Source organism: Epinephelus fuscoguttatus, linkage group LG7 (assembly GCF_011397635.1).
Source record: "Epinephelus fuscoguttatus linkage group LG7, E.fuscoguttatus.final_Chr_v1".
In the NCBI taxonomy this organism is placed as follows: domain Eukaryota; kingdom Metazoa; phylum Chordata; class Actinopteri; order Perciformes; family Serranidae; genus Epinephelus; species Epinephelus fuscoguttatus.
Genome location: NC_064758.1, coordinates 19,477,493 through 19,501,422, shown reverse-complemented (window position 1 = coordinate 19,501,422; position 23,930 = coordinate 19,477,493). Strand labels below are relative to the sequence as shown.

Sequence of the window (23,930 nt, the reverse complement as noted above, 5' to 3'; positions counted from 1 at the left end):
TTTTTCTGTCCAAGCAATATGGACAATGTAGGACAGCTGTTCTTTGTGCTGAAGCAGAATTTGCAATTCATGAGACTGGTCTAATCCACCCCAAGAATAAAAGCCACTGAAGCACCCTGCCTACATCATCTTTGTATGGGATCCTGTGCTCAGAAGTGCACACCAGCTGCCGCTGTTCAAACACTCAGGCAACACTCCCACCTTGTGGCCACAACTTTTATTGAGGGCATTCTGTGTAACGACACTAAAGGAAGACATTTGTGTTCCTACCCCTGGCAGTGTCAGCATAATAATCCATTCATTGAACTTTGTATTAAAATATACAAAATGTCACAAATGAAAAATAATTATAAATATATACATACACACACACATCTCAAGGCCCAGCACCACAAACCACAGACCTAGATTCATGTTTAACAATTATTAATGAACTCCATTTACCGGAAAGTCCAAGTCCTTTACTGTCAGGAACTGAATTGACACACAAAAACTCTCAAATTGAGATACCCCAACCCCACAACGGGAAACCATCTGCTTGGATGGAATATGTGTGGCGAGGAAAAACCCAGCCAACTGTACCTTGACACCATTTACTTGCAGGAAACTGAAAATCTGACGTCCTTTGGGGATTTCGGTTTTCTTCCCTCACGAGGGTGCACAGGAAGAATGAGTGGCTGAGTTGTAACACCAGACTTTCATTCTCAAAAGGAGATGAAGGTGATGTCAGACATGCAGCTCAAACATCACAGTTGCACACTAACATGTTCACACAGTTTAAATTATCAAACTGATGAAGAGTCTGTACTTTGACTAGTTAAATGCAAAAAAAAAAAAAAGAACAAAACAAGCACCAGTTTCTTGAGGTATAAAACTATCTTCCTCTTTAGGATTCAAATAAGGAAGTTTTTCTTCCTTTTCACGGCTCCCTGATCACACCTACACAATAATGGATCAACGCACATTTAAATTTCAGCATTCTGCTGTAAAACCACAGCCCTCAACTGTTGGCCTTTAAAAGGCGGCACATGAGAATCTGGAGGTTAAGCGATGTGACAGTACAGCTCATGGAGGGGGATTTCCCTTAATTCTTAAAAAAAATCTCCCCCTCAATTACTAGAGTTCTGCAAACTGATGTTCTTTACATGGGGGATTGTGGCTCAGGAGGTAGAGCATGTTGTCCTTTAATAACAAGGTTGGCAGTTTGATCTCTGGCTTCTCTTGTCCACATGTCAAAGTGTCCTTGAGCAAGACACTGAAGCCCAAATGGCCAGCACCTTTTATGGCAGCTCTTCCACCATCAGTGTCTGAATGAGAGGTGTACTGCAAAGCGCTTTGTCAGGTAAGGTAGAAAGGCACTACAAAAATACAGTCCATTTACCATTTTAACAAATGCTACTGTTGTTGTCACATGCATTAGAGGGAGCCATTTCTCCAGTTCTGCTGACTGCACTGCAACAAATCCATTATTTTCTATATGTACAATACATTCCACATTACACATGTCAGAGGTAAAATAAAGCTCAACAAGCTCAAACATTATACACTCATCTGGAGCGCATTAAAGGAAGTAGGAAAAGAGGAAATATCCCAATTGTAGTTAGGCCAATCAGGATCTCTACAGTGCCCTGTAATGACACATTTGGTGATTGGTATTCGGTGATAGTCTGTCACCCTAGTTATTTGCAGTGTGACCCACAGCTCTCATTGGCTCTTGTCACTTTTTTTCAGCCAATTCAGAGCCAGCGGAGCAGTTCAGTTCAGTGCACAAGTACAGAAATGGAAGTGAGGAAAGTAAACAAATGACTAAAGTTAAGAGGTCCTGAGATCAAAACAAACTTGTTATATTAGGTAGGGCTATGTTAATAACCACTTAGCTCTTTAGAAGAAACTGTTCATAGTTGTTATTGTTAAAAATCCTTTGTTCTCCTGCTAACTAGCTAGTTAGCATCTTGCGTCCGTCCTGTCGGTATTTCAGTTTCTCTTTTTGAATGATGAATATAGACCACAGCCACCTGTTGGTAAGGAGAGTTATTTCACGCAGGCGCAGATCAAATGTGCTAGTTGGCCGTTGGCTGTAGTCTTTGCAGTGTGTTCAGTTGCAACTTTTTGGCCGAGACACAGGCGATGTGAAGCGAGGCAACAGTTGGCCTTTGTCATCACTTTGATGCCAGTTTGGTGTGTCAGCGCCTTAAGGGGACAAGTATACCAAAGCCATGCCAGCAAAATATCCCCGTAGCCAGCGTTTGTTAGGTTTCTCCGCTCCTTTATTCAGGTTTTTCCTCTCACGTGTAACCTATCTGTACATTACACTATAGCCTACATCTGCATTACTCAGTATGAGTCATTTGTGACATTACTGCAGTTTTCTGTGGTTGTACTATCTAGTAGTTACAGTCAATAACATCTTTTCCAGGCACTGGCATCCACGGTTGAAGCACTGATGTCTCTAACTGTATGACAGTATGCTGCTTGTGTCCTCGGGTGCGGCCTCAGGTGTCCTGCATTGCCGCACTGACACCTTGCTTCAGTTCAGGCCTCCACTGCAGCTTCTCCAGGCTTTCCTGCAGCAGCTGGGCACAACCTGATAAATCCATGTAGTGCAATGCTGAAAAGACGTCATCCAGGCTCACAGAGGGGCGCTGGCTCCACAGCCTCAGCATCTGGTACTGCCTTTCCATTGAGCCCAAGCAAAAACTGGCCTCCAACTCTGCCCGCTCCAGCTCCTGATCAGTCACCGAGAGCAGACGCAAGAATTCCTTCCACCTGCGCAAGGGCACCTCCTTGATTATTGCGTAGAGGACAATGGCCGGCCAGTGCTCTGATTGTTCATCTTGTCTGGTGGCTGGAAGAAGAGAATCAAAGACAATCAAACCGAAAACTCTGCTGTGGATAAAGGTCAGCTGTGAGAGTTTACCCAACTGTAAACCAACTAAAGGTCACCAAGATACAGAAACTGTACAGAGACATTTAGGTTGATGTCAGGAGATTAGCCCTGCACTGAATACAATCAAAGACATGAAAAGCTTAAGGTGCTCTTAAAAGATACGTTTGGTGATATTCTCTATTTTTCCTATTGTCAACAAACAAAAAGGTCAAAACAAACAATACACTGATTCTACCAACAACTATTGTATGTATGGCCAAAGGCTGATGCAGTTTATTAGGAACAGCCACACTGTTGCACTGGGTAATGTGTTTCTTCATTAGTCATTGTTCACTTATTCATTATCTCCAGTTCCTCCTGTTTGAGTGACATTTGCTAAAAACCACAGTACAGAGCTATTTTAGGAAATTACTGAGCCTTTGAAAAAATAGCATATCTTGTGAAGCAAAGATATGTTATGAAAGGAAGAGTTCACCTTAAATCAAATATATATATTTTCCTCTTACCTGTAGTGCTGTTTATCAGTCTAGATTGTTTTGGTGTGAGTAGTCAAGCGTTGGAGATATCGTCTGTACAGATGACTGTTGTTATTCCAATATAATGGAACTAGATGGCACTCGGCTTGTGGTGCCCAAAGCACTGAAAAAATAAACATATGAAAAGCTCTACAGTGATGTCCCTTTCCAGAAATCATGACCCAGGTATTCACAACTGACCTTGTTGTGAGCAGGTACATGTAGGAACTAGATTCTTTCTACGAAACTACATCCGCCAAGGGTGGAAGCGTGCATCTATTCATGAATGAGAGGCTCGTGATCATGACAGCGTGAGATGTAAGCATTAATGGCGTCCTCCTTGGCAGAGCTGCAACATTAGCTAGCTCAGTGGGGCTAGGTGAGTTAGCAGTAGATGCCCGCTTCCCTCTGCACAGTGATACAGTTGGCAGATGTTGGTCAGTAGAAACACAGTTCATACATGAAACTGCTCAGGTAGCAACCAGGTCATGATTTCTTGAAAGAGACATTGCTGTTGAGTTTTTCAAATATATTTGTTGGTGCTTTGAGCACCACAAGCTGAGTGGCATCTAGGTCCATGATTTTTTGATTTTGGGGTGAACTGTTCCTCAAAGAATTACATATTGTATAGGAACTGCTGGGCATCAATCTGAGTGCTAAAGTCAAGGTGGAAAAGTATTGAGAAATGGACTCAAACACATGTTGACATTAAGGAAATATAAAATAATGACACCCTTATCCTCTAATGTTTTTTTTGTGGGGGGTTTTAAACAGGGAAACCAACAGTAAGTCACACAGATGAAAAAAAACAACCTTCTAAAAGGCAACAGAAGATGTAATCCTCACCATAATGTCAACTGTACTTCAAACACAGGGGGGTTTCAGCTCAGCCACAAATGCATGACAGAAAAACATGACATCATAAATGACAGGAAATGCAGTTGTATCTTTTTTTAAACGTTGACAACACAGGGTTGTTTTAAGCAATAAGTGAATTACAACTTAAACTTAAACAGCATTGATCTACTGTAATTTGCTTTAAATAAAGTCAACTACTCAAGTCTTATAGACTGCGAGAATGAGCAAATTAAATGCAGTGGAAAATCTGCGTAGCTTCATCAACCTTCCACACTCCGTATTACCATAAATACCGTGTGTGTAACATGTGTGGATGTTACCAAAGGACTTAAAACATGATGTACAGGGATGCAAATCATTCAAGTGACATGCACTCGCTATCTGATTTGCCATTTCCCCTAGCACTGAATTGCTGACTGTTGCGAAAAAGTGAGGGCGTCCTGTTTCCCATTTTCCACCTCCACTCTGTGGGCCACATGGCTGATCAGTGATAAATAGCATGCTAAACAAGCAGAGATGAAAAGGCTGCCGCTGTAAGTGTGAGAGCGCTGCAGCCGAAGATAGTACACCACATCAGTAATCAGATGAGAGAAAGCGTCACTGTGACATTTTCTATGTATTTTTCATCACAAGAGCGTTTGGCATGAGTGGCACAATGCGCTGTGATGTATTGGTGTAACCAAGATGATTTTGATATTCATTTATATACATATCCTTTTATTTACTTATTTATTTTCTTTCTATGAAGCCCTTATATTTTTTTATTTTATTGTGAACTTCCCCAAAATCCATTTCACCTGTAAATAGGTTCCTGTCATGTTGATTTTTGTGGCGTATCTTTTTGTTTCCCTGGGGACGTCATTTGCGTTACTCCGCGGGGCTCACGCTTCAGTGAGACTGTATGCTCAGAGCTGGCGACTCACATTGTTAAATGCTCTCTTCATTATTCTTGATAATTGTTGCGTTTTATGAATGAACATCATATGGTGACACACAGTGGAATATAATGTACATACGAGTCCGTCAGCTTAGTCTCCGTCGCATGGACACGTTGTTAATCTTGATGTTAGACCGAGTAAATTTAATGTTCGTCCAGCTAATTAGCCTTGGGCTAGCTGCGTCGCGGCAGTTAGCATGCTCGCTAATATTGACGCCATGGGTATTTTGACTGTCATTTTGTGGTGTTTTGATCCTGGAGGGTATGCTAGCCTCATGGTTTGATGGTGTGTGATGGATAATTGTGATGTGTCACTCATATGTAGCTTGATATTTGCTAATGCACTGTATTGCATATGACTTTGTTTTTTGTAGAATGTGGAGAGGAGCTGGTGCATTACTGACGTCCTATGTGTTTTTTATTCTGTTCCAAAAGGTATGCCTGTTACTCTGGTTATCTGAAATTAATGCTGTCTTGTTATGAAATGTTATTTGAATTTAATCTGTATGGATTAGTTGAGAGGTTAATAATATGCACTGATTTTGTACTTTTATACGGTTTATATTTACATGCCATCTTTATGGGACATTTTTTTCTTTTTCATTTTCACACAGTGCTTAATGCAAGACAGTTATTGTCACTATATTAATTTGAACGCTTGAGTGAGACTGTATGCTCAGAGCTGAATGTGGAGAGGAGCTGGTGCATTACTGACGTCCTATGTGTTTTTTATTCTGTTCCAAAAGGAATAAAATTCCATGCAGACCTTCAGTGCTGGTGTGTGTCTCACTCAACGCAACACAACGCAGATTTGAGCAGAATTGAGTCTGCTACATTGGCAGCTTAATGCGCTGAAGAAGCTGCATGTGAAAAACATTATAAACCCTTTCCTCTCAATGTGGACTTTGTGTGAGGCAACACTTCAACATACTTTACTCCCATCTTATTACTTGGCAGCAACAAAATCTCTGTGTGTTATTCAACAGCAGCCTCGCTTTGAACAGCCACATCAAAACTATCATACAGTCGTGCTTTTTTCAACTTAGGAAAATCTCTAAAATGAAGCCTTTTCTGTCGACTGAAAACCCCCAAACAGTCATTCAAGCTTAAATTACTACAACTACCGTTTCTCTGCAATAAAAAGTCTCTGTCTTCACAATCAATCAAAAATGCCGTCACCAGGATTTTGCTGCCAGAAAATGAAAACACATCACACCTTTCCTGTCTTCTTTGCACTGGCTGCGTGCTAGTTTTAGAGTTGATTTTAAAATTTCCCTTATATCTATCCATCTATCCATCCATTTTCTAACCACTTATCTTCTTGAGGGTTGCGGGGGGGGGGCTGGAGCCCTAACACTGGGCAAGAGGCAGGGTACACCTTGGACAGGTCGCCAGACTATCGCATGGCTGACACATAGAGACAGACAACCTTTCACACTCACATTCACACCTACGGCCAATTTTATCTCCAATCTGCATGTCTTTGGGCTGTGGGAGGAAGCTGGAGTACCTGGAGAAAACCCACGCTGACACGAGGAGAACATGCAAACTCCACACAGAGGGGCTCCCACACCCAGGATCAAACCACACCACCGTGCTGTCCCCTTATATCCATATATTCTCAAATTCATTCCTTACAGCTTGTCTCTTTAAACTCTATTAAAACACTTTGGGAAGTGGATCTAGGTGAGGAGGTTCCTGAGGAACTCTGGGAGGGTGTCCTTGATAAAGTACACAAATCAACTATATGTGCAAAACATGGACTGATCCAGTGAAAAACAGCACACCACACTCATTTCACAAAGGTTAGGCCCTCTAGGATCTATTAAGATGTGAATCCCACAAGCAACGGCGAATCATGTACACATGTTGTGGTCGTGTCCTGCATTACAGACCAATGGAAGGAAATCTTTAGCTCACTGTCAAGGGTTACTGGAAAATCTGTTAAACCTAATGCTATCCACCCACCAACAGGACCACTCTCTTCCCATGAGGAAACTTTTACAGCCCTTGTTACCTTACTAGCCAGATGTTTGGTGTTATTCAAGCGACTATCACACGACCATCCACAGTCACATTCACACCTACAGGCAATTTAGAGTCACCAATTAACCTGCATTTCATTGGACTGTGGGAGGAAGCTGGAGTACCTGGAGAAAAACCCACGCTGACACAGGGAGAACATGCACCCTCCGCACATAAGGGCTCCCCCACCCCAAGTTAGAACCCCCAACCTCAGGTTCAAACCAGGAACCCTCTTGCTGTGAGGTGATAATGCTAACCACTGCACTGCCGTGCTGCCACAGCTCTGATATTTCTTTGATAAAACCAGGGCAAATGGAGGGCAATGCTGCTAAAAGGGACAGGAACTCCAAAACAAACTAGAAATCCCAGCATCAATATTAGAGCGTGATTATTTGTATTTGAAGTCTTTAAAAGTGTTCTCTAACCATCAGCTGTAAAGGAGATAGTGTCTTGCTCAGGGACACTTAAGCAGAGTGGATGCTTGTATGCAGACAGATTTGAGAGACTGAAGACCCCAGACATTTAAATGTATCATCTCCTAATACAACTATATCTGTATTTCTCAGTTTTCTTGTCACTGTTGATCAGCTTAAACTCTTGATCTGTTTTTTTGCCTTAACTGTGACTTTCGCTAACAACATATCTTTTGTAGCTCTTATTTCTGAACAGGCTTCTGAGATCTTAGATGAAATTAATCTATTACACTTCCTGCTACCCTTTTTTTTTTAAAAATGTGATGTTTCAGGCAGCGTTCCTCTCTGTCGCTCATATTACCAGTTTCTCTTTACTTTCTTTTCACCACCTCAAAAATGCAGTTTCATAAACACTCCTGGAGTCTTGATTTGATTCTGTTTCAAAGCAGCATGTTTACACATTTCTTTACAGTTGTGGAGAAAGTAGTTTCTTACTTTCAGGAGGCAAAATGTCTCTGATAATCTGCCTTCACATCTCACCACAGTACAGAAACTGCTCCACTGAGAAGGCGACGATTTCATTACAGCTTGATTCAGAATGGGTCGTAACCCCTCTAAGCTGCCTTTTACTATAGTAGGTAACTTTTAAAAAATACCTTTTGTCATATTTTCTGAATCTTGTTCACAGAACAACATGCGACAGATAATCTGTGGAGAAAATAAATCACGTTCCTCTGCCACCTTGTAGTGCCTCTGATGACATTTGCATAAATCAACTGCGGCTGAGTGAAAACAACAAATCAGAGCCAAGGAGTCTCTAATGCAGCTTTTAATCACATCAATCGCTTCGTCATATGTAGTCAAACTGTCAAACAAGGTAAAGCTGATCAAATATGAATCGAGTTTCTGTTAAAGCATTGCCTATTTCTCACCTCAAATTATCTCTGAAACATATTTTACTGTACTGTTTAGCTGTAAAATGAGAGAGTTTGCTCAGGTTGGTGGGCGGTGCTTGAGTGACCTAATAACTGCAGTTTTGGGGAGAGCAGGGAGGTATGCAGTAAAAACATCTGTCAAAAAACTGTCGTAAGAATGTCACGGGAGCAGGAGGAGGATTTAAAATGCACCAGGAGAGGACCAGTGATGTCGGACATCACAATGTATTGAACAAAGCCCAGCCATGTCCTTCACAGGCTGCGCACAGTAGCTGGGCATCACATACTGAATCTTACCTTCGTGTTCAGTGTCTGGTAGTGGAAGCGTGATGTGGGCTGGATCTCCTGGTGTGGCTGGACTTTGAGTCATCATGGGAGTTTCTTCAGATATGGTCAATGTCTTGGGAGGACACACAAGAAGGAGGAAGTAAAAATCTTAAATGTTAGAGTGACAGATGAAATTCTTCTAAAAGCGTCTTTCTAAAAGCATTTTTACCTACAAATTGTGATCAACATTTGACCTTTTTGCTGTCATTGACCTTTATGTGTGTTTGCTTCTTACAAGGCCCTCTGACTGTCCACCCACAGTACAGCTACAATCTCGATCTCAATCTCAATCTAAACATAACACAAAATGCATGAAACTGAGCACAAACCAGTATGTTCAGGCCGCTGCCTTGATGATGGCTTTGTTCTGTTTGGGAGGAAAGCAGATATGATCAGTAAGCTTCCTGCTTCAACACGTTCAGGCGAGAAAGCACATTTATGAAAAAATGAAACTGTAATTTCTGTGAAAAAACATTTTTTGTGTAAAACCAGCAATACTTCCTTTGGCAATAAATGCCTCTTAAACTTTCGTAATTTACACATATTTAAATAGTGTAAGAAACCATGCATGAGAGGTTATCTTAAATTGTCCTCTGTTACAGTGTCTGTTGCCAATCTTCATGTAAACTACACAAAAATTAATATATTTGGAACTAAAAAGTACAATAAGTGTCTCTGAAATATAGCAAAGTGGAGGGATATGTTGCATAAAATGAAAGTACGTACATACAAGTAAGTCAAAAATGTACTTGAGTAAATGTGCTTGTATACATTCCACTAGTGGTTACCGTTGAATTTGTGGTCCTCGACAGGCGGCTCCACGTCTTTTTTCTCTCTCCAGCAGAGACAACTGTCTGGGAATCCGAATGGGTTCTTGGCACAGAGCAGCAGGAGCAAAGACAACACTAGAAATGTCACCAGAAGTGTCACCAGAAACACCACGAGAATCAGCCAGGGCATTTCATTCGCTGCTGCGGACACACAGAGACAAGTCAACATTCAACATTTGACATCAATCCACTGCATACATATACTTTTTCTGTCCAAAAAAATGAAACAAACAGCAGCATAACTTCAATAATATTCAACAAAGACATGGTGCAGTAACAGCAGAATCAACCAGATTCAGTTAAAGGAGCTATATGTAAGAAATCTAAAGCAAATAGTTGTAAAATCATCCTAATATGCACAGAGACTAAGGAACGTAAGTATCAGTTCCTCTGTAATGGTGAGGAGCTAAAAATTGTACATAGTTTTAAATATTTAGGAATACTTTTCAACCACAACGGGTCTTTCAAATTTGCTATTGAGGATTTCTATAAACTGGCTTCAAGAGCTATTTTTTCTTTACTGTGCAAATATAGGAAGTTTGATTTACCAATAGATATTAGACTAGAGCTTTTTGATAGGCTGGTGATGCCAGTTATGCTGTATGCTTGCGAGGTATGGGGGTTTGAAAAGGTAGACATCTTAGAGAAATTACACTTGAAATTCCTCAAGTATATTTTGAAAGTTAAAATGTCCACTTGTAATAATATGGTCTATGGCAAACTTGCAAGATACCCTTTATGTGTTGATATCAAAAAAAAGAATTATTGGTTATTGGGGGAGTTTAGTGATGGGGAAGGAAACAAAGATTAGCAGGGTGATTTGTACAGAAGTGGCGTTATGAACTACAGAGCATGCCCTCATGTGATTTATATTGTGAATTTAAAGAGGATTTTAATTTTGAAAAATATTTACTTTGTGAAAACAAGAAGTACACTCAGGCCATCTGTAATTTTCGAACTTCTAATAATAGACTCCCTAAAATAACAGGTAGATACAAGGGTCTGGAAAGGAATGAAAGGTTGTGTAATCTGTGTAATGACGGCCACTTGGGAGATGAATATCATGTTTTGTTTGAATGTAAAAAATTAACCATCTCTAAGAACAGAAACAAGTACTTGCCTAAATATTTTTTAAACCGCCCATCTATGTTCAAATGTATAGCTTTAATGAAGACTGATAATTTAAGAACAATATGTTAACTGGGTGCTTTCTTGAATAATGTTTTGCCACTTTTTAAATGAAATAATGTATGGCCGTGCTTGAGTGCAGGCTTGGTTTTCTTTTTTGTTTAATTTGATCTGTGATGACTCATTCTGACTGTTCATCATTTATTTTGTATTTTGTCTTGTTTGTACTCCATACCACAATTGTGGTGAAGAGTTAATAAATATGACTATGACTATGACTATGAATAACATTAATACAACATACTGATTTCACCGACAACAATAGTACAGCCAGAATATTCGCATTTAAAAAAATTTTTTACAGTCCGCAAATCACGTTTATGTTTTCCCAGTACATAGCATTAGCAGCCTCCTCAGCTGTATCCCGGCAGCAGCATTAGCAGTGTCCCGGTACATAGCATTAGCAGCCGGCTCCTCGTCAGCTGTATCCCGGCAGCAGCGTTAGCAGCAGAGAAGCCGGACTTGCTTGAACGGTCCGCTGGAAAGCCGAAGATCAAGGACGCGGCCCTACCACGGCAGCCGCCCGTGGGCAAACAAATCAGTCTCCAGCGCCCAGCAACCTCGAATATGTAGGGGGGGGCGGACACAACTCGCGGCAGTATTTTGAATTTGAGTGACCATTTTGGCCACATTCTTACATACAGCGCCTTTAACCTTGCTAAAATATCCATAATGTGAGTTTGAGCATATGCCATGGGCGAGCGGTCATAATAAGCTATAAATGCGGCGCATGCCCAAGCCCTCTAATAAAAATCATTTAAATGTTTGTTTTTCATTGTGTTCTTCTGTTTTGGTGTCAAACCACTACCCTACGTTACACATATGACAATATCTATCCCACTCCGCTAATGGCAATGCTGCCAGGCAGTCAGCTTGCCTCGCACATGCGCTCTGTAATTCCGAGTAGTTACAGTAATGGGCGCACACTGCAGGCCTGCTAACTGAACGTAAGAATTTTGAATGGCAAAAAAGCTGGCTGTGAACCAGCTTATCTATAAACACGCATGCACATCAATACTAGCTAGCTTGCTTTAATTTTTAGCGGTACACCGCTTGACACTTTCAGTTAGCTAGCTAGTAGTGTATCTCATTGCCGTCACTGTCATGGGTGAAAATATAAATTCAATTGAATCGTTGCGTTCGGTGCCGTTTTCTTGGAGGACATTTGTGGAAAAAGGGAACATTATATCAAAAGGACGTCCAACTCCAGACCTTGCGATCACAAAAACTACAAAGAGTTTTGTTCCTCATTTTCAATCTAGCACGTACGAGAAACACACATGGCTAGCTGGCTGCCCAAAGGTGAGCAAACTGTTCTGTTGGCCGTGTCTTCTTTTTTCCACCGAACAGACAGTCTGGACCATGACAGGTTATGGCGAACAACCTCCACACTGCTATGACCAAACATGAGCGTGCATCTTCGCACATACTTTGGTAAAACTGCAGACATTTGGCAACACACGGAGCGACCATCAGTTGAACAAGGGCCTGTGAGTAGCAACGGAGGAACTCAATGAGCGAGTGAGAAAGAACAGGGACGTGTTGAAAAGACTCGTGGACATCATTGTGTACCTTGGAGTCCAGGAGCAGGCATTCCGAGGGCACTCAGAAGGGGAAGGATCAGATTTATGACGCATATGCCATATGCGTCATAAATCTACAAAACCATATACCAATGAGTGATTCTGTCATTTTACTTGTTGAAGTACAGCACAGATTTAGCACTTACAGTTAGGTGGAATTCGATATATAATAGGATCCGATGTGTTGTTTGAAGACGTGGTTCTTGTAGATGTAGCTTTAGATGTAGATGCAGATGCAGATGCAGATGCAGACGCAGATGCGGATGTAGATGCAGATGTAGATGCAGATGTAGATGCAGATGTGGTTGAAATCACTGATAAATTTGTAGAATATGTAAATGGAGTCACTGCACATTTCCTCTTGCATTCTGGGACCTCCAAACACTCCTTCCTGAAAAAAGGGAGAGCATAATATGAACAACAGTGGACTCTGACAACACATTTTTTCCAAACATTAAAGGATAGTTGTTGTTTTTTTTTTTAAAACAGCCAGGTGCCCATATGAACATCAAAACTGCTTTTACTTGTTGTTTTCACAATGGACTTTAAAAGGACAGTTTGCTCCTACATCAAAACTACATATTTTTCCTCTTTCCTGTAGTGCTATCTATCAGTGTAGACTGTTTTGGTGTGAGTTGCTGGGTGTTGGAGGTATCGGCCGTGGAGATGTCTGCCTTCTCTGCAACATAATGGAACTAGATGACACTTGGCTTGTGGTGCTGTAGTGTAAGTGTGCATGTACTGCTAGCTCACCTAGCACCACTGTGTTAGCTAACGTTACAGCTCAGCTGAGGATGACCCCATATTAATGTTTATATCTCGTGCTGTCACGAACATGAGCCCCTCATCATAAGTAGATGCCCACTGCCTTCTAAACTTCCTTCACGCTGACATGCTTGATTTGATCACGGAGATATATTTTAAGATCAAGATAGTTTTGGTTTTGTCTGCCCAACAGACAAAAAACAAAATATAAAATAATATCAAGCAAATTATAACATTTGAGTGATTGGAGTCAGCAAAAAATTACCATTTTTACTTGATTAAACTGCTAAATAAACATTTTCTTTTAGTTGACTAATAAATTCATCTGCTAATTGTAGAGGTTTTTGTCAGGCTTGGTCAAGTTATCATCACAGAGAAGGCGATACACAACATCTCCACAAACAAAGTCATTACTCTGGTAACAGTCTGCATAATCAAAAGTCCATCTGCTCCAGTACTGAGCCAATCAGATGACAGAGGAGCCTCTTCACCAAAAAATTGAAAAAATATACTATGAAAAACATACGGGGTCTACTACTACGCCAGACATTATACACAGAATATATGTCATGAATTTATCCAAAAAAGATTATGACAGAAAATATTCCACAGAAAATGGTAACTGTAGCAACCAAGAAAAGTAGAAAGATAAAAGGATTGGATAAATAAATTGATTAAATTTTTTCTCTGATTTCTGCCGCTATTTTAAGTTGCAGTTCTGCGCTCTTCTTCGTCCCAAAAAAAGATCTAAATATCCGTCACATTGTCAGGTCGCCTACCTTTGGCAAGGCTGGCATTTCCTGTTGTAGTCAGGATCATTACTGGCAGGCGCTGAAGAAAAAGAGAGATCGTGAGAATTCAAAGAACTCCATGACTTTCCTTTGAGTGTCTCTATTACAATGACTAACCTAGACTATGGATCAATATGGCAGCTGTAAACGCCAATTTAAGGCTTTAAAACCCTTTGATTTCACTTACCTTTACAGTTTTTACAGTTGCACGACCGGCAATACCTTTCGCTGCGGGAATGGCCTTCGTAGTAGTATCCCTCTTGACAATCACATACCACATTACTATTGAAGGTGCAGTTTTTTATTTTCACCTCATGACCTGAGGAAAAATCAGAACACAATGTTTCTCAGCTTAAAAGGAATACTTTACCCACAGATTGACCATTTCTAACTCAGTTAGTCATGCTGCGTTACCTTGAATTCTTTAAGACTTCGTTTTTCTCACATGCCTTCACAAAAAATGCAACTCCTGCAGTACATCCTTAGGAGGAATTTATACTTCTGTGTTGAATCGACACCCTACAGCATAGGCTCTGCGTCGACATGGACATGCACCTCCCCAGAAGTGTAACTACACATCGCAGCAACACAGACATCCTGTCTATTTGCTGAAACCATTTCCCTCAGTGGAAACAAAGCTTTTATTTACTTTAATTTCACAGATAAGAAACAAGAAATTGTGAAGACAGTAAAGCCTCCACTAAATAGGATTTTAAGTCTTGTGTGTAATTTAGCCTTCAGAATTTATCCTGGCTTCATATGAGCAGGGGAAATCTCCGCTTGTCGTTACGCTAATGTATACAATGTTTAATGCAAAAGGCTGGCGCTAGTAAAGTTAGCATGTTGTATTTGTGGGGAAAATATGTCCGGATAAAGACAAGTGCTTTGTCTGTGAATGCTGCGAGTTATAGTGAAGCTGATTTGTGTACTTGTGTTTGGAGTTGTCTCTATTAAGCAGTGTTTAATGTGTGTTTTGGGTGTGTTTTGAATCAACTAAACTTTACAGCACTTCACAGAAACCCCGTCACCGACTAGTGTCTTGGAGGTATAACTGCAGAGTGACACAGACACACCACCATACAAGTATAAATGCTCACAATGGTGTAGGCGATGTGCGTAGGCTATGACGTAGAGTCTGTGGCACAACCATAAATCCCGCTTAAGAACTTCCCAAATATGCATTTTTTCTACTAAAAGCTATTTGAATCTGACCTGAAAGTGAAACTTATCTATGCTCTCTTCAAACCAGACTCTAATACCAATAGTTTTTAGCAAGAATGCATGTGTTTGGGAAACACTGAGCATACGACCGGATCAATGAGACGTGGATTATACTGCACAAGTTGTGTGAGAGTCTGTAAACAGATGATTTGATATAGTTTTGTTGTTGTTAACCACGGCCCCCAGTCAATCAATAAATCAGTTGTTTGCCGTTTTCCGTAGAGGCGTGAGAAAAAAAAAAGTCTTCTCCACTCATTCAAGGCAACACAGGATGACTAATTGATTTACAAATGGCCTTTATAAAAGGTGAAGTCTTCCTTTAAGACACAGTCCTGACAAGGCGTCCACAGGTTTCATGTTGGACAATAAAATTCTTGATACAAAGGTTATTTTTTTTCATCAATTTTCATATTTCTTCAGTCAGCACACAACTAATTATTTAAATTCTAGTTCAAAATATGCTATCCTGTTCCAGGACATGACTGACTTTTAAGACAAGATCCCATTCAACCTTGAGTTTAAATGGGAATGCCACTCATACCCCTTCTGCACCAAGCAAGCTCTGGTTCTTGAGTTGGTTCCATTCAGGACTCTGGGAGCCTTGGCGCTTTCTAGTACATGTCTCCACCAGTTTTGAGCCGAACCATTGTTAATCAAGGATGTATTATCAGTGGAGGGCATTACGCAAGGAAGTAAACAACAGTAGCAAGACAGCAGGTCTGTTCTGTTATTAGATCATTTTTATCCAAAAAACAAGCACAGCCCAAATATTAATAAAAAGATGTAGAAGACTATTTCGTGTAAGACACTTTCTGACCTGTAGAATATGACACGCCCACTCATGTCGTTACAGTTCGCACTTCAGGTTCCAGCTGAGAACCAACTTTTTGGGTTTTGAACCGATGTATCTTTGGTCTGAATGCTCTCGACAGTTCAATACTTGGTGTGGAAACTGGAAAGGAACCCATTCCATGTCGGTGGAAAAGGGTATCAGTGTATGAATTCATATATTGCCTTCATCAAACACTGTCTTTGATCTCAGATATACAGCCTGAACCTACAATTCTGCATTATGCTTCAACCACGAACTGCCCCCCCAGTGTCCTATGCTATCATTACCATATTTCTTACTATTTCAATTTCTTTTTAACTCAAAAAGCGTACACAATATCCCACATGCTATCATCCTATAATGGTATTTAAACAAGATACTTACTGTCACATGAGCGACACCTCAGGCATTTTGTTAAAAAGTTGTCACTGTCTGTAAATGTATTATCACCGCACATAGCACATCTGTGCACTGCAACTGGACCATCACAGTCACCAACTTTATAATACCCTAGGAGACAGCACAGAAAAGGAGAGAGTTCATGTGTGATGAATCCGCTGTAACCGGACAACATGAGGCCAATGCTTACAGCTCCTCGTTACAACTTACCAGGTGGGCACATTTTATAACATGAATTCCTCCCTAGATCTTTTGTCGCCTCAGCGTCACTCTGTCCGGTGAAGAGGAGGGCGAGCATCAGTGGAAAAACCTGAAACAAAAGACGAGGCGTCAGATCGGCGTGGAGGAGAAAATGCTCACTAATCAGCTGACACTTTGACACTGCAGCTGCTGTACAAAAGAACAGGTGGAGTGAAAACATGACAACTCATCAGGTCATTGAACAGGCATCTTTCATTTTTTTCATTTTCCTGCACTTTTGATATCAAGCAGGTCTTCAGGTTTACACCCGGCCCACACATAAACACATCCTATTATGGTAGGATAAAAGAATAGATACAAAAAAACAGTTTATTGTAATACCATACACAATAATGGTGATTTGTCCAGTTTTAAAAATAGAGCGGAAAAGGTTACCAAATATTATCATACATTTCGGTTGCGCCTTCAGTAGTATGCTATCGCTGTTAGAGTTTGAGATGAAATGGTGTTGCAGAATCAGTTGTTGAATAAGCGCTGTAGTGAAGGCCGCAACTGTAGCTTCATCAGGAGTTACCTTAAAGTCACTGGAGACCACTCTGAATATCATTAATGGATCAATAACTGTGCCACATACTTTTTAAAGTGTACCAAAAACCTCTGTCCAAACAATACAGCAGTGGGTGCCCGGATCACACGCATTTTGAAGTAGGGTTGTATGAGGTACTTGTCTATAGTCAGTGTATTACCTACAGTAGATGATGATGGGCACGCCCCAGTTTGGAGAACCAGACAGGAGTGCCGCCATGGAAGCTAAGTGAAACACTGCTGTGGATAGGGTCGGCAACAAAACATGTTTTAGCCATCTAAAGTGTATGCTATATTTTGGATATTTTCATCCCTTAACCTCAAAACAGACAACCATGTCCAATGGGGAGGTTGTTAACCTTCCCCATCTATGCTCTTGTTAAAGCCACCAGACTCCATTGAGAAAAACATCTATTTTAGCTCACTGAACACAGGAGCTGCTGCTCTATCACTGCTTCATTCGGTTAGTTTATTTGTGTGTCATCGTGTGACTTTGGTGAATTCAAAGTAACCACTTTAAACACTAAAGTCACACAATCACCACAAACAAACTAACTGACTGAGGCGGCGGTAGATCAGCAGCTCCTGTCTTCAGCATTGTTAAATTGCTGTTTTTCTGAATGGAGTCTGGCTTTGAAGAGATTTATATAGCAGAATCATATCCCTGTCAGATATTGCTATCTGACGGAACGGTAAAGCAGTAAAAATATTCTCAATATAGCACTTAAATATATACACAATATATATACACTTAAAGTGATATTATTTATTTTATTAGGTGGGACTTTTTTTAGGTGGCTGAAATATGTTTTGTTGCTGCCCCCTTCACAGCAGTACATTGCTTAGTTTCTGTTTGAGTGCTCCTTCACCAAACTGTGGGAGGTGCAGTGGCATGGACAGACTTTTTGAAGGGCAGGGGCGAAAAGAAAAAAAAGGGCACTTTAGCGCGTGTTTTGGCTCCGAGGAGGGCACTTTAGCGAGCGTTTTTCAACAATTGGGCCATGAGGGGCGACCAGAAGCATATTTCCTCCATATCCAAAACTGCATTCTATCATCTTAGAAACATAACTAAAGTTAGATCATTTATATCCCTCTCAGACGCTGAAAAGTTGGTGCATGCTTTTATTTCAAGCAGGCTGGACTATTGTAATGCACTTTTAGCAGGAATAACAAAACAGGCACTTCACAGGTTGTTCAGAATGCTGCAGCTAGAGTAATAACCAAGACCAAAAAATATGAGCACATCACTCCCATCTTAATTTCTCTTCACTGGCTTCCTGTGAAGCAAAGAATTGATTTTAAGATTTTGCTTATTGTTTTTAAAGCTATGAATGGTGTAGCTCCACCTTATATCAAGGACATGCTGGCTGAGTACACACCAGACAGACTCCTGCGATCTGGAAGTAGAAGTCTTCTCACTTCCCAAGAATACACTCTAGATCAGCTCATGGTGCTTTCAGTCACTATGGTCCAATTCTTTGGAATTCTTTACCACAACACCTCAGCTTCATTACATCAACTTCCACTTTTAAACGCAGGTTAAAAACACATCTCTTTTCACAAGCTTTTAACTAGATGTGTGCGTGTGGTTTTAACCAGCTATACCATTACCATTGTTTTTTGTTGTTATCACGTTTTTACATGTGCTTGTACTGTGTAATCTTGCTGTTATGTGTTTGTTTTTATATGTATGTGGTGTTTGTTTTAAGCACACTGAGCTATGCTTGTCATATGAAATGTGCTATACAAATAAATTTGACTTGACTTGACTTAAACAGGGGAATGCCAAGCTCCGTCTCTTGAATGAAACAAAACTATCTTCTCTGAAGAGGTCATTTACACGAGTCACATTTTTTCTCACCCACAGCTGGAGTGCAGAGTCAATGACAGAGGCAGGGAACTGAAAATTACCCCAAATAGTATCCTTGAGACAAAGCTGTTCACAGTTCAAATTAACTTTAAATTGGCCTCAAATCTTCAGAGTCTCACAGACAGTGGAGTTGTCAGTAAAAAGGGCACTTTTTTACAGTTAAATCTACTAGCAAGTGACAAAAGGTCTGAGTTTGGCTTTACCAAGGACTGTCTTTAAATTATTGTGAAACAAGCATCCTTATTTATACCTTACCAATACCTTTTATCTTGTGGTCACAGATTCACCTAAGCATGTAAATCTTAGAGCTGAAACAACTGGCTGATTCCTTGACTAATTGCTTGACAGAAAATTAACCAACAGCTATTTTGATCATCACGAAAACACCAAATATTTTGTGGATTCAGTCTCTCAAAGGTGGATATGTTCTGTTTGTGTTTCATGACTGAATATCTTTGGGCTCTGGACTGTTGATCGAATCAAGGAGGACTTTTGAAGACGGCATTTTTCACTATTAGCTGCCATTCTACAGACTAAATGATTAATTGAATAATTAGATTAAATAATACTGTAAATAACTGTAATAATCAAGCCACTGTATGAGGTTAGACAAAGACAGCTCTGATAATCAAGAGACTTTCCTCACTTCATTCTTGTACAGATAACTTCATCACTCCCCTCATCGATGATACAACCTTGGTGTTTTGCAGCAACTGATAAGAAGCGACATGTTAAACTCATTGTTTACTCTTAACAACTGAAACTACAACAGTGAGACTACACATATATACTCTATATATTGTCATTCACAGTCACCCAATAATGTACAAATGACAGGCTCTTAAAAACAAAAGCATTTAAAATGGAAACACCCTTTGACCGACACATCGAGACATAATGTGTGTTTGTTTGGTCACTTTCAAGCTAACAGCATTACTGTGACAACACTTACAGCAACAATGAGTGATGATGATCTAAAATGTATTCACAGAAGCTAAATCATCCCTGAAACAACTGCTAAGATGATCCAAATCAAAGCATCTTATCTGAATAACTTACCAAAACAAAGCCCATGTTGGAAGAGCAGACCAAGACAAAGTTCAACGACCAACTTTAGACGAAAGGTTTCACACGTTTGACAAAAAAAAAAAAAAAAAAAAGTCAGATGATCACAATATAGTCATCACCAAGCGATGACACCACTAAATTAACCAGCAGGAAGAAGAGGCATTCTGACTTAAAGCCATTAGTAGATTTCCTCTTAAGTTGAGTCAAAGAACGCGTTAAAGGAAGCCTGTGTGTTTGCATGTATGTGGGTCAGAGCTGACAGCTCTTTGGAGTCTTCAGAGAAGTGGTGCGAGAAACAGGAAACGTAGTGAGATCACGTAACCCCCTCCACACACACACACACACTTATACACACACACACACACACACACAGTGTGACACAACTGTTCGAGGCAATGTCAGTGAGTTCCTCTGCCTGATTGTTTCCTATGATTCCACTGCATGATTGTGATAATAATGTGGTTCAGAAACAAGAACTGGTGACATACAAGAGAACAACTCATGAGCTACATACAGCATTTGTACGTAGGTGGTGGTGGGTGTAAGGGGAGGGTGGACACACTATAATGCACAATGTCACAGTATAACACCAAGTCAGTGAAGCTTCAGAGATATCAATCTGTCCATTTAGGAAGCAAAAGTGATTGCAAATCAGTTTCACCTTTGGTGCAAATGAAAGCAACAACAGGTGCAATGGAGAGGCAAAAGATAAGCCAACGCCCAAAAAGGAATGGTTTTACATGTGGTGGCCACAGACAGTTTCTCTCTCCTTATCCCTCCTGATTGATTCTTCTCTAGTTTTGTGTTCTGCTAGTGCCCTTGTAGCATGAGGCGGTACCTGCAGCCCAATCAGGTTGCACAGGTAGTCCATCTCCTCCACGATGGCACATCTTGATTTGACATCACACACTTGCTGTGTCTCCCAGCACAGTCTCAAGAGCGTGGCCATTAGACAAGGAGAGCTGGACAGGGCTGTAGAAGGGCATCCACTGAGCAGCAGGACCGGTATCTGCTCTTTTGTAAGAAGGAGGAACAGGAGGAGTACTGCCAGAGCCCTACAAAATGACCTCCAGCAGGCTACTGGTGTGCATGTTTCTGACTAAACTCTCAGAAACAGGCTCCATGAGGGTGGAATGAGGGCCTCACATCCTCTAGTGGGACCTGTGCACACAGCCCAGCACCGTGCAGCTCAATTGGCATTTGCCAGAGAACACTAGAATTTGCAGGTCCACCATTGGTGCCCCGTTCATCTGTTTTTCATAGATGAGAGCAGGTTCACACTGAGCACATGTGACAGGCGTGAAAGAATCTGGAGATGCCATACTATGTGTCAGTGATGGTCTGGGGAGTATGTTCCTTGGAGGGTCACACAGATCTTTGTCATAGCCAGTGGTCCCCTGACTGCTGTTAGGTACCAGGATGAAATCCTCGGAGTGATTGTCAGACCTTACACTGGTGCAGTGGGCCCTGGGTTCCTCCTGGTGCAGGACAATGCCCGGGCTCATGTGGCCAGAGTGTGTGGGCAGTTCCTGGTTAACGAAGGCATTGATGCCACTGACTGGCCCTCTCGTTCCCCTGATCTAAATCCAGTTGAGCACCTATGGGACATAATATTGTATGTATCGTTGCATCTGATACTGCCAAGTACCACCACAGACTATACTTAGATGTCTAAGCTACATATGTAACAGACTGTCAAAATCAAAAATGCCAGATGTTTGCATTATGTGTTTCTGCAAACAAGGGATATGTAAAATTTGTACAGTTTGTGTGTTATTTTTTGTATGTTTCATGTGTGGCAGATATGTTAAAACTTTGTTTCTTTATGTTTTAGTTTTATGTTATGACAACACTGTGGGTATTGTGTGGTTAGATTCAGGCACAAAAACTTCTTAGACAAGATGAGGAAACATCATGTTTTGGCATAAAATACCCAGTTGGCTTGTCACAAATATGGCTGGAAATGTCCCGATGTCTCATTAGAAATATCCTTTTGCCACAAACACAGGTGAAATTGTCCTGACCTCTCACTAAATATATTTGGCTTTGTCCAAGCAGTCATGGCTAGAAATGTCCCATCTTGTTAAAAATACCTGGATTGGTCAAAACAAACATGGCTGGAAATGTCCTCACATCTCATTAAAAAAAATATGTGGTTTTGTCGGCACAAACATGACCAATGATGTCCTGACTTCTTGTTAAAATACACAGTTTTGGTCTCAAACAGTGGTCTGCTGCTTGACAGCTGTCTCAACAAGGTGTCCCTCTATCCACCATCTCTACTCTCCTCTTCCCGATGGAAAACTCAGCTCATATACATGTAATCAGAACTATGTTACTTTAGAAATGTTGATAGGATTCATATAAAGTTTATCATGTCCGTGGTTTGCAGAAACATACAGCGCCAACATGGTATTCTGACGACTGGCTGACATATAATTATCATTTTAACACAGTTTCAGTGTGACACCAGTCCCTTTTTACAGTGAAATGTGGTTGTTGAAAGGCTACTGAAACAACATCTATAAGGGTTTATCTCAACCATGTGTTGACACAATTGTTATCTGTAACTTTGGGATTTATAAACTCTCACTTTTCCATCAAATTTAGCCCAGCTATAAAACTAACACTGTCTAGGTTTTGGAAAAAGGGCTCTTGGTTGATGCTTTTGCCTGTATTTTTTTTTTTTTTTTTAACTTTTTCATATTTGTTCTAACAATGTTTTTATGATACCTGTACCTGTATTACACCGTGAACATTTATATCACCTGGCCAATTTTAATAATTTTGTATATTTATGTATTCTTATACCAAAAAACTTCAATTAAAAGCCCAGTCCCTTTTACTAGCCCAGTGTGGCTACGCATTTTGACAAATAAATGCCTGTCTCAAAAAGGAAGACAGGCATTTATCCAAAGGGTCAAAAGGGTTTCTCATAAAAATTAATCCAAGTTGTGAGTACTGTTTTAACAGGATAAAGTGGTGTTGTGTCGGTATGCCAGGTGCCGTAATCCTCAAGTGCCGTATCTCTGTCTCTCTCTGATGTGCTGTCTGTCAAAGCTAAATCAGTTTAATTATTCATAATTGATGCATTATCTGAATACTAACTTTTGTACAAGTAATATTCATACTGGTTCAAATAAACAATTGTATTGGATTGTATTTTCTCTCTTAGCTGAGCAACAGTTTTGTGTGACAAGAATTAAAGGCCTGTCCAATGCACAAGCCTGTTAAATTCAGTGATTTAAGATAATTTTAGCCTGGGATAATAATTGAAGTTTTACGGTATGTACAATTTTTTTCTATTTTTGTCTATTGTAAATTTTCTTCGTTTTATCTTATACTTTCCATTATGTCTCTATTTCTGCCTTGTAAGTAAATGCTATGTGCCAAATCATCGCCAAGTGAAATTCCTTGTAAGTGCAATTTTACTTGGCAATAAAACATCTCTGACTCTGACACCTCATTGGCAAGGTTCCCCTGAGAAAAAAAGACTCTTATCTAGTTAAATAGCCTAAAGAGTGAAAACAGGTTTAGACCTGCAAATCATTAAATCAATATTTACCGTAGAGTTTGCATAATGGATTTTGGCTCATTAGATGGGGATACAGGTGCATTTAAGTTCTGTAACCTACTGTCACCACTACATTCTTCTCATATTTTGAGATACAGAAACTATTATACATGCTTTTATCTCTTC

General features: G+C 40.4%; 1 protein-coding gene across 3 annotated transcripts; it reads right to left on the bottom strand.

Annotated features, from left to right (window-relative positions):
* Nucleotides 1–25: 25 nt before the first annotated feature.
* si:ch211-112c15.8 (tumor necrosis factor receptor superfamily member 1A) lies at nt 26–20,489 on the bottom strand. 3 transcript variants are annotated; one of them, XM_049582069.1, is made up of 10 exons: nt 20,222–20,489; nt 16,717–16,816; nt 16,492–16,617; nt 14,242–14,373; nt 14,043–14,094; nt 12,645–12,889; nt 9,686–9,868; nt 9,227–9,264; nt 8,868–8,970; nt 26–2,845 (listed from the first exon to the last, which is right to left on the bottom strand). In XM_049582069.1, the coding sequence occupies exons 1-10, from the start codon at nt 20,234–20,236 to the stop codon at nt 2,493–2,495; spliced, it is 1,347 nt and encodes a 448-aa protein (XP_049438026.1). In that variant the 5' UTR covers nt 20,237–20,489; the 3' UTR covers nt 26–2,492. The 3 variants fall into 3 exon arrangements, with proteins under 3 accessions (XP_049438026.1, XP_049438027.1, XP_049438028.1); XM_049582070.1 differs by having other exon boundaries at nt 9,686–9,865; XM_049582071.1 differs by having other exon boundaries at nt 2,709–3,526.
* Nucleotides 20,490–23,930: the final 3,441 nt, after the last annotated feature.